Source organism: Lepidochelys kempii, chromosome 2, assembly GCF_965140265.1.
Source record: "Lepidochelys kempii isolate rLepKem1 chromosome 2, rLepKem1.hap2, whole genome shotgun sequence".
NCBI classification, from domain to species: Eukaryota; Metazoa; Chordata; order Testudines; family Cheloniidae; genus Lepidochelys; species Lepidochelys kempii.
Window position 1 is genome coordinate 69,710,640 of NC_133257.1, and position 10,791 is coordinate 69,721,430.

Below are 10,791 nucleotides of genomic sequence, written 5' to 3' on the forward strand. Positions count from 1 at the left end.
AATCCTGTTTATTTTACCTTGCCACTACATTTTCAAAGGTAGCAGATTTTGTACAGGCAAAACATAATCGCATCTTAGAAATGATGATTTAACTGGGAATTGATGATTTAACTGGGAATCGATGATTTAACTGGGAATTGGTCCTGCTTGGAGCAGGGGGTTGGACTAGATGACCTTCTGGGGTCCCTTCCAACCCTGATATTCTATGATTCTATGATCTGGGGAAACTGGAGGCTTTGACAGTGAGACGCTCAGCATCCAGCATGCTGTGGGGAACGCTGGTGCTGGTTTTGCCATCTAAAGGTAGATGATTTTCCTAACCGGGAGGGGATGATCCTCTGGTCTCCCCGTTTTCTGCCTGTCCTAAGAATGGGTGTAGAGGTGACTTTCAGCTGGGGTAGGCTGAGTTTCTGCATCCCTAGCAATATATACCTGCCTCGGTTACAAACTTTATCTTCACAACCCTAAGGACTAGAAACACTGTTTGTTTTAAAATTGTAAACAGAATCTGCGTCACAGTTCTGCAGTGCAGGGATGGCAGAATACTTGGGAGGCTGGCTGTACATAGTCCCATGGAATTTACATACACTTAGGAAACAGAAACTTTGGAGTAAAACCATAGTTATAGTCACAGGCCAGCGCATTACTTAAGTCACCTTTTGCTGACTACAGGCCGAAGCCTGTCATTCCTTCAATGTGCTCTGGGCACTGCTGGTAACACCTTCATAGGATTTGATGCTCCACAAGTACTCCTTTTCTTAATGCAGATGGAGGAGCTCCTGTTCTGGATCACCACCACCCTTCCTGTATATTAGTGATATCCAAGCACAAAAAAGTAGAGAATAAAGAGGGACATAGGATCTCATTGGGGGAAGAGTAGACATGCCCCATGCTGCCTCCAAAATATACAAATAAAAATAAAAATGGTTGTTCTATACACATTTTAGAAGTTGTATATCATAAACGTACCTTAGTCACAAGGGATGCTGTGAGGCAAAATCCATAGGCATTTGTAAAGCACTATGAGATCCTCAGATGGAAGAGCCTTGTACAGGAGCAAATAACATATTATTAATGTATTATTTATTATAGATACTTGCCAGAAACAAGATGACTCTATGCAGTTCCTTCCTCTAACGGGTAGGTACTAGGGAGATTGGGTCAATAACTCAATTGTACATGGATTTTGTGTGCACAGCTGAATACTATGCTGTATACACATTTCTGGGTTTTATTCCCACTACCAACTTTGTTTTTTCTTCCTGTAAACATATGACAAAAGAGCAGCGGGGACAGCTTCTGTACTAACAGAAAGTCACTCATGACTTTAAATGGAAATACTGAAAATGACATGAATAGTTAAGGCACTAGACCAAGAGCTAGCTCTTGGTTCAGTTCCTGGCTCTGCCACTGACTCCCTGTATGGCCTTGGTAAGTCACTTAGGCCCAAACATTTAGAGAGGTGGTTAACATTAAACACCTGTGTAGTCCCATTGACTGGGAGTCCCAGCTGCACAGTACACTGTGCTAGATACTGGACAAATAGTAGGACACAGTCCCTGTCCTGAAGAGCTTTCAGTCCAAACTGACAAAAGAGAAAAGGGGTATGGGAAAGGAAGTAACATTATTTTTATGTTACAAATGGGAAACTGAGGGAAAGAGTGACCCCCCTCCCCAATCTTGCAAGCACTTAATTATTCCTGTGGTTAAAGTTAAGCTAGTATTTGTTTACAGAACTGGGGCCTCTGGTCCTGGCTCCAGCAGAATTTGCAGAAGTGTATTACATTGAGGTAGTTGATCATTTCTCCTCCTACCATTTGTCATTGTTGTTGATTTAAGCTATAAAGTCTTCAGAGCAGGGACTGTCTCTTGGTATGTGTCTGTATGATGCCTCCTACAATGAGGCTCTGATTAATGATTATTAATCATATTTATTATGGTAGTACCTAAAGACCAACCAAGAATGGGGCCCTCTTGTGCTAGGCACTGTACAAACACAAAGTAGTAGATAATCCCTGCCCCAAAGATTTTACAATCTAAATAGACTGACAGACAGGGTAGGAGTTGTGGGAATGGATAAAACATACTGTCCCGTTCCCACAACTTGCCCCAGCTTCTACTGGCTCTAACCTCCCATGCTACCCCGCCCCCATACCTATTTCCTGTGCCAGCTCCTTTGATCCCCATCCATTCCCTAGCTCCTACTGCTCCCACCCCAGCTCCTCTTTCACCTACCCTATCCTAACCTCTGCTCAGCTCTCCACCTTTCCTCACCCCATCCCCCAGTCTTACCCCAGCTACCCCTGCCCCTGTCAGGCCTGATGCTGATCTCAGATGCTGCCTCTAGACACTAGTGAAATAACAACAAATTAATAATGGTGTTTACATTACAATAGCTCCCAAAAGCTTTCAAGAGACGTATAGGAGGGCTTGGTCCCTGCCAGAAAGAGTTTACAAGCTAAGACCTTGTCTATACTAGAAACAAAGTTGCTTTGGGTGAAATTGAATTGATTTTAAATCTACCTGGTTAAATCAGTGCAAACCCCTGCTGTACAAACCAATTTAATCCTGTTTATATCAAATTAGCTTCATTCAGTAAAGTCTGTGGGAATTGTGTTCAAAGGATCAGAGCCTTTAATCCATAGCCTCTATAAAATCAGCTCACTGATTTATATAGTCCTGAAGTGAAGACAGATCTGATTTAACTGTTCTCCCTAACATGGGTCTTTGTATAGTTTAGATTGAGCCTAAATGTAAAAAAAAGGGGGCAAGTCTGCATTTAAGGCCTCATCAAGGCCTTTTTATTAAAACTAGGGAGTTTTAATAAAAATGTCCCATCGTTGCTAACACCACTATAACTACACCAGCATTAGCGACACTGGGAGCCCTGGTGCAGCTGGGTCTTCAGCTCCAGCTGCCATTTTCAGCATCAGGCTGATTTAATTGACCTGCTGCTGTAACTGGTCTGTCAGAGCCCTCTACACCCTTGTATCTGTATAATTGGACACTCTTGTTCTGCTGTGAGTACCTTTTTGGGGTGAAGTTAATAAAACCATTTCCCAGGCAACATAAATCAAACTGTAAAAAGGCTTTAGGGCTTGTGAATTTAAAGCAGAATAGCTGTTCCTGATTTGCACATGGAGCTATTCAGGAATAACTATTCCACTTTAAATTCACACCCTACCTTAATCCGAATTCATTTCTTTATGTAGACAAGATCTACTCTTGAAAATTAATTTGAAGTAAGGTAGATTGTGGATATAAATAGCTATTCTGGAATAGTTATTCTGAATAAATCCATGTGTGGACACTCTTATTCTGGAATAATCTGAGTGCCTTTTCCCTCTTTTCTTAAAAATATATTAAACTAAACCAGAACCAGGCACTCTTATTCTGGGATAAGAGAGTCCACACACAAAATTATTCCTAAATAACTTTTCTGTAATAAGTCCCTGAGTAAACATATAAGAGTGTTCACACAAGGGCTATCTGATATAACTATATTGCTTTAAATTCACACCATAGATTATACCCTCAAAACTTTCCTATGTAGACATAGATTTATAGTACAGATTTACTGAAATCTGTGCAGAACTGGGAATACACCAGCTCTAACAGGGAAATTGTAAAAAATGTCAAAACTCACATGCACTCAACTACACAGCACGGTATGTGCTTTACTGTGTCAGGTGCTGCGATTAGGCACCTCAACAAGGTAGTTTGGTATAGCTGAGTCATTACTTGGTGTGGGATTTTTAAATAGGAAGAAGCCCAACCTTAATAACCTTGGGGTTTAAGTGATCTTAATTAGGTTTAGAAATCCTAGGACAGAGTTCACACTTCGTCTAAATAAATGGATTTAAGAATCTGACTTGCTAACGTTATTGTTTAGCTGAAGACCTTTCCACACACAGACACACACGCACACCCCAAGGCTAGGTTAAGCTGATTGTTGTATCCTGGCAAGTGAAAATATGAAAACTTCAAATTGCAAGCTCTTTTTCCCGGGGCCAGGACTTGCTTCTAATCCTGATGTTAAGGCAGTGGAGAGGCCTTTGTTTTTGCTTAGGAGGGAGGGGGAGGTGGTAAGGATGAGCAGAGACTGTGTATGGTTCAAGAGAACATTTAACATAGTATTTATGTAAATTGTTCCCCCATCAGCAGCAGATCTGGTCTCTGACAGGATGGACCCAGAGAACGTGAACTAAAGCAGGACTTCAGAGTCTGCTACAAATGTGTCGCAAACGCCTTCAAAGCATGATAACAAATGCTTAAGTGATTACATGTTTCAACAAATTGTCCAGGAACATTCTTACCAATCAGAACTAAATTCACTTGGGCTATTTTCCTGGGCTTTCTATAGTCACTTTCCATACATAATCCTAGAGAACATTGTGTAACATTGTCAGAAGTGGCTACGTGATTTAGGAGCCTAATTTAAGTCTCATGTTCTGAAAGTCAAGGCAGAGGCACTGTTAGAAATGTTACCCGGAGTGCTGGGGTAGTTCACAAACGTGCTACGTTTTAAATTAACTTGTCCGAATATTCAGAGTCAACTTTGAGCTCCTAAAAGGGAGTGCTTGATTCTTACTCAAACGCGGAAGAGGAACTATATCAACTAAACCATGTATCAAATCAAACTAAAAGGCACGTCCCAAATTTCAGATGTTAAATACTCTAATCGAACTGTTGAGGAATTATCTACATACCAAAAAATATTCATAGACGCGATCTGTCAAATATGTTTGATTAGTGAATAAACGTGTTCATAAACTGTACACAGTTGCCATTCTCCCCCCCCCACACACACACACACAGTACCCCTCCCTCAAAAAAAAGAGGCGAAATGTATAGAAGAACACTCACCGGTTAAGTATTCCCAGCTCTATCATTGTTATGTAAACTATTCGCACATTTGGTCATGGACATAATTTATGTACATGACAAATTTCAAAGTTCACCCATTTTTGAACTATGTGAAAAGGGGGTGGCAATTTTACGGTGGGGGTGGAGACAAGGAAAGGGATTCAACGGATACCTCGAAAACAGCTAGAGATGTTGCTCTGACTTTGAAAAAACACAAAAACTCACCTATTTATTTCCAAGCAATTTCAGACCGAGGGACGAACCAAGACAATTTCTGCCAAAAAGGACGGGTGAAAAGTGATTAATTGAAACTATTTTCCATCCCTGGCTGTGGCCTGCATTATTAAAGGCACGGTAATTCAAACAAACAAAATACCACCGCGGTACTTTTCCAGCATATTTGAGTGGGTATCGTATATATCAGTCCTTAGAAACATTTCTCTAAAGGTGATTTTTGGTCAAATATGAACGTCTAATTTTCTCATTGAGATTGCGGGGAATTTGACTGTTTTCACTGAATTTGTCCGATTAGCTGAAATATATGTGCAGGTTGAAAGCTCTATTACAGATACATTTTTATGCTTACATTTTCAGGGGTCTCTGCATGGGATCAGGGCATCCTAATTTATGCCGATTTCTGCTCCGGCATCTGCTTGGAGAGCTGCTGGGCTGATCGCAACAGCCACGATTCTACCAACCCCAGCTGGTGCTTCAACCTTGTATTATGCCTAGCTACTGGCGAATAATATGTCCTAGTCTTGCTCTAGATAGCCAGTCCAAAATGGACTTCCTGCTAATTTCTTTACCTAACAGAAAATGTTCAGTGATATTTGGCTAAAACTGTAAGGTCCACGTAGCTCATTCAACGTAGTCACATCAAAAACTGGAATAAATAATCCCCCTCACACACACACTTTTTAATATCAACTAAGGACGTCTAATATCCTTCTGTAGCCTTTCATATGATAAAACAGATCTATGATTTTGCACGTACACAAATGGAGCAGAAAAAGATCCGGATGGCCTTTCCCAAAAGGCAGCATAGGAATAATTTGACATGCTTTGAAAATTTTACCATTTTTGGTCAAGTCATGACCCTTTTCACACACGGCCATCATCTGGAAGTGGGGCTCTAATGTTTAGAGTAAAGCAGAATGCAAGTGGATTGTAAGGAAAAGCAATGAAAAGTAAATTAATGCATCTTTTAAGTAGTATTTTCCCTTTCCCTCAAATACCACACTGATATGTTTCTGCAAAATCTCTGCTAGGCACCTAGGTAATTTAGAATATTTAAATCCAACTGCATATACAATCAAGTATTTGGAAGTATAAATTATCTAAATTGTGCCTGTAATTTCCAGGTGCAAAAAATGTAGGCAAGCAAAGGTATGGTACCATTTGAAATCTGGTCCTAATTAATTTGGTTGAACGGGCCTCCCCCTTATGATATGTACCGAATTGTTTTATTACTGGTAGGCAAACCTTATGCCCAATATCGTATTTTTTTTCAGATATTAAGACAAAATAATTATCTGTATAATTCCAAACACAACGGATCTGCTCTCAGCTAACCTGAGTGAGGAGACACAGAATGGTGTGGAATATACAGCACACATCATAGTCACACCACCACTGCACAGTGAAAAGAGCAACAGGGAATGAAGCCCATTGTTTAAAGAATCTTGAGAGTAGAACATTGTACAAAGAAAGTGAGGTTTGTGTTCTAATTCAAAAGTTGCTACGATGATGAAGTCATATGCTACATTTCATATGCTATGATACCACATAACTGCTTTCGGGCCTGATCCAGCATTCATGGATCAGGCACTGTCTGCATCAGTTTTCAGGTATCTTGCTTTCTTTCATCAACAGAAACCAAAACCTAATTAAATTGAATTTGAAAAAGGACACTATTTCATTTCACTGTCCAGATAAAAGTCAAGTTAATCATAGGATAGCTAGACCTTCCCTCTCACCCCATCTCCAAGGGCTCTGTTCTGCCCCCCGCAGTACAATACTTCACATAGTGCCATTGATTTCACTGGGAGTGAAGTGTTACTTACGATAAATAAAGGAAGCAGAAGCCTGCCCTAAAACTGAATATGAATTTATAAATCTAATGGAACCATTTGATCCACCCCTACTTCCTCTTAGTTGAAACTGTTTTCTGAAATTAAACATTTTAATCCCATATAATTATACATGTGTATTTAACAGTAACACTGGAACGACCGCACTGAAAGACTTTTCTGTCTGAAGTGGCACTGGCATATTCGCACGGTCAGACCTAAATGGAGAAGTAATGCTTCCCAATAAGAACACTAACGTCTAAATGCCTATTTTGACTTATTAAAGGAATGCTCCGTTGCAAAAATAACAGCTTCCTGAATATTTGGGAATCAGCTATGGAAAATTGAACTCTAGAAGGCCCTGATTTTCACATGCGTGTTACAGTGTGTTCACTAAAATACAGTGTCCAACTTATGCTTGGGGGGACATTGACTCCCCTCAGTCTTTTCCCATAAGTGAATCCTCTTCCACACACACTGAAGACAGGTATTCAGTCGCAGACTACATTATTTCTACGCGAGTTGGTTGCATTTGGTGATTGGCACTTTTAAAGGACGATCCTGTTCCCAATGAATTCAAACGTCTGGATGACTCATCAGATGCACAACCAAGAACTTAAATATTTTGGTGTCATCTTTCCTTTCCGCTTTAACTTGGATTTCACTACAAGCATACAGATAAAGGAGGTTCTATTAACTTTTTAAAGTTCAGTCAGACTCTTATTAGTCTCTCCAACCCAAATCCCTGAAAATTCAGATATTGATTTTTTAAGAGAAAACAATATTTTGAGGGGAGAGATATTTAGCATTTCCCCGCCATTTATTGGGGAAAAAAATTCGTTTGACTTTACCTCCGAAGACTTATATTTATGTATGATGGAGTTCTCACTGTAAAGGTTTGGAATGAAAACAGGACATTTATCAAAGTAGTTAGCTACAAAAGGGAACAATCCAGTAATTATCATATACATTAAAATAATAGTAATCGTAGAGGTAAGGGGATATAAAAATGAACAATTTTATTATTTTTCCCTTTATTTGTAAAAGTGCAAAATTAGTCTGTACAAAACCCAAATTCCATATGTATAAAATCGAACAGTCACAACATTTAAACAGCATCGTGAACTCTTCCAGGAGCTGATAAGTTACAGTCCAACTGTGCAGCTATCTGAAGTTTAAATAGTTTTAATGTTCAGTTCAGGATGAAACACCAGAATTGCACCACGTGGGGATCAGATGGAGAGCTGTCTCTCAAACCTTGAGCGGGTCTCTGTCAACTGGCAGTTCTCAAGATTCCAATAAATTACATAAATAGGAGCAAAGCACACACCCTTCTGTCCAAGGCTTCCCAGCGCCAGGGAGTCCGCCACAGTCCCCGCGACTGGGAGTCTTAGGCGTCCGGGTAAGCGCAGTAATACACAGCAGTACTTGCGTCCGAAACCACCGAGGAGATGGGCCCGTGGGCGTCCGGCGCGGGCAGGCCGGCTTCGTGGCCCTGGAAGTGGAGCCCGAGCTCGGGCTTGCAGGCGAAGTGCAGGTACTGCTCGAATTCGGTGCGATCCACGTCGCCCAGCAGGTCGTCCTGCGACAGGTGCTCCAGGGGCTCCCTGCACTGCTGCGCCTCGGGCGGCGGCGAGGGCTGGCAGGGCTGCGGCGGGAGCTGGGGAGCGCGGGCCGGGCCGGCGGGCTGGCACAGCTGCCCGTAGTAGGCGTGCAGGGGGCCCTGGCAGCCCAGCAGGCTCTGCAGGGAGCTGAGCTGGCCCAGCGGCTCGGCGCGGGGCAGGTGCCTGCGGAGCGCGGCGCTGGCCTGGCTCTCGGCGCCGTGCGCGGGGTACTCGGCCGCGGGGTAGCCGTAGGGCGCCAGCTGACACTCGTCCTGCAGGGGCGGCGTGAAGAAGGCCGGCTCGCTCTCCGCCGCGTCCAGCGGGGAGGGGTCCGGGGTCGGCAGGTTGTAGCCGTCGAAGGCGGCAGCCAGGGGCTGGCAGTCCCGGTAGTGGCCCAGCGCCGGGGGCAGCGCGCTCTGCACGGCGGGGTAGCCCTGCTCCGGGTAGGGCAGGGCCAGGCTCTCCACGCACATCCTGCTGCCCTCGCTGGCCAGCTCGGCGCCCGGCGCCTCCGCCAGCCCGTGCGGCAGGAAGCCGCTTTCCACGCGCTTCAGGCGCTTCACCTGCTTCCGCCGGCGCGGCCGGTACTTGTAGTTGGGATGGTCCTGCATGTGCTGCACCCGCAGCCGCTCCGCCTCCTCCACGAACGGCCGCTTCTCCGCCAGCGACAGCGCCTTCCAGGCCTTCCCTGCGGGGCGACACAGCGCGTCACCCTGCGGCTCTTCCCTGCGCCCCCAACCAGCCCCGGGCCGCCTCCATCCCGCCAGTGCGCTCCCCACCGGGCACCCGGCCGCCTCCGTCTCCCCTACCACCCCGGGCGCGCCCCACCAGAGCCTAGCCGCCTCCACCCTCCCAGGGCGCCCCCCCCACGCACACACCCACGCTCGGCCGCCTCCGTCTCCCCTACCACCCCGGGCGCGCCCCACCAGAGCCTAGCCGCCTCCACCCCCCCAGGGCGCCCCCCCCCACGCACACACCCACGCTCGGCCGCCTCCGTCTCCCCTACCACCCCGGGCGCGCCCCCCACCCCCAGGCCCCCAGGGCGCCCCACACCCGCCACCTGGCCCCGCCTCTCCTCCGCACCCAACTCCCGTGCGCCCCGCACACAACCCCCGGCTTCTCCACTGCCCCCACCCGCAGCCTCCAGCTCCCCTCGCTAACCCAGGCCCCGGGCAAGAGGCATTGGCAATTTCTCCCGTACCCTCTGCCCGCAGCGCGCCAGCCCGGGCCCCGCAGCCGCCGCGCCCTCGGGGCAGGTACCCGCAGCACTCGGTAACGTGCCCGGCCCGCCGCTCGCAGCCTGCTGGGACCGCCCAGGGCGTCCCAGCGCCGGGCCGGTGGGAGGGGAAAAGCCCCCCTGGCCCGGCTCAGGTGCCGGGTCACGAGCGGACACTCACCCAGCATCTTGCTGAGCTCCGCGTTGTGCAGGTCCGGGTTCTGCTGCGCCAGCCGCTTGCGCTCGTCCTTGGCCCACACCATGAAGGCGTTCATGGGCCGGCGGATGCGGGACTCGCTTTTGGCCCGGCTGCTCGCAGCCCCCGCCGGGGCCGCCTCACTCTTCACCTTGGCGTCTGCGAGGGGGCTCAGGGACTCTGCCCACTGGCAGGGACCCAGGGCCGGCATCATGATGGGGAGCGAGCACCTTGCCTGCGTCTGGTCGTCGCTGCTGGCGTATCCCGCATCGGGGCTGCTCATCTCGGGGGAGCCGGAGCCACCGGGAGGAGCCGGGCTGAAGCGGACCCGCCTCCGACCCCTCCCCGGGCACAGCTGGGAGGAAAAGGACCGTCTGCTCCGAGCAGCGCCCTCTCCCCTGGCTCGGCTGGGGCAGCAGGGACAGCGCCGCTGGCAGGCTGGGCGCGCGGGGCCTGGGCGCGGGTTCGCCGCTGGTCGAAGCAGGGTCTGGGGTGGGGGGTGGGGGGCACCCGGCTCACTGCTGGCAGCTGTCAGAGCGCGGCCCTATTTACCCGGAGCCGCGGCCAATGGCGGGGCGGGGGCGGGGTCTGGGCTGGGAAGGTGACAGGGGGCTCGAGGCTCCGAGCGGGGAATGGAAGAGTCCCAGCCCCGCCCTTTCCAGCTACTCTTTACCTGGGCAGGTTACAAGACAGACAGCGCCGGGCGGCGACCCATTTTTCCGGGATTCAGATCAGAATGCGCGGGGAAAGAGCTCCTATGGGTATGCTCTATATATTGTGACAAATCCCCTTTTAAGGATATGTAAACTCATTTGTAATATAGTTGAATATATCCCGGTA

At 47.4% G+C, this 10,791-nt stretch overlaps 1 protein-coding gene across 1 annotated transcript; it reads right to left on the bottom strand.

Annotated features, from left to right (window-relative positions):
• Positions 1-7,972: 7,972 nt before the first annotated feature.
• On the bottom strand, positions 7,973-10,450 carry LOC140905913 (transcription factor Sox-17-alpha-A-like). The gene is made up of 2 exons (XM_073329412.1): positions 9,937-10,450; positions 7,973-9,227 (listed from the first exon to the last, which is right to left on the bottom strand). The coding sequence occupies exons 1-2, from the start codon at positions 10,232-10,234 to the stop codon at positions 8,326-8,328; spliced, it is 1,200 nt and encodes a 399-aa protein (XP_073185513.1). The 5' UTR covers positions 10,235-10,450; the 3' UTR covers positions 7,973-8,325.
• Between the last annotated feature and the right edge of the window lie 341 nt (positions 10,451-10,791).

Excerpts from the sequence above, each read along its gene's own strand:
- LOC140905913 (XM_073329412.1), bottom strand. The coding sequence starts at position 10,234 with ATGAGCAGCCCCGATGCGGGATACGCCAGCAGCGACGACCAGACGCAG. Across the intron at positions 9,228-9,936 it reads GGAGCTCAGCAAGATGCTGG|GGAAGGCCTGGAAGGCGCTG; the intron begins GTGAGTGTCCGC and ends GTCGCCCCGCAG.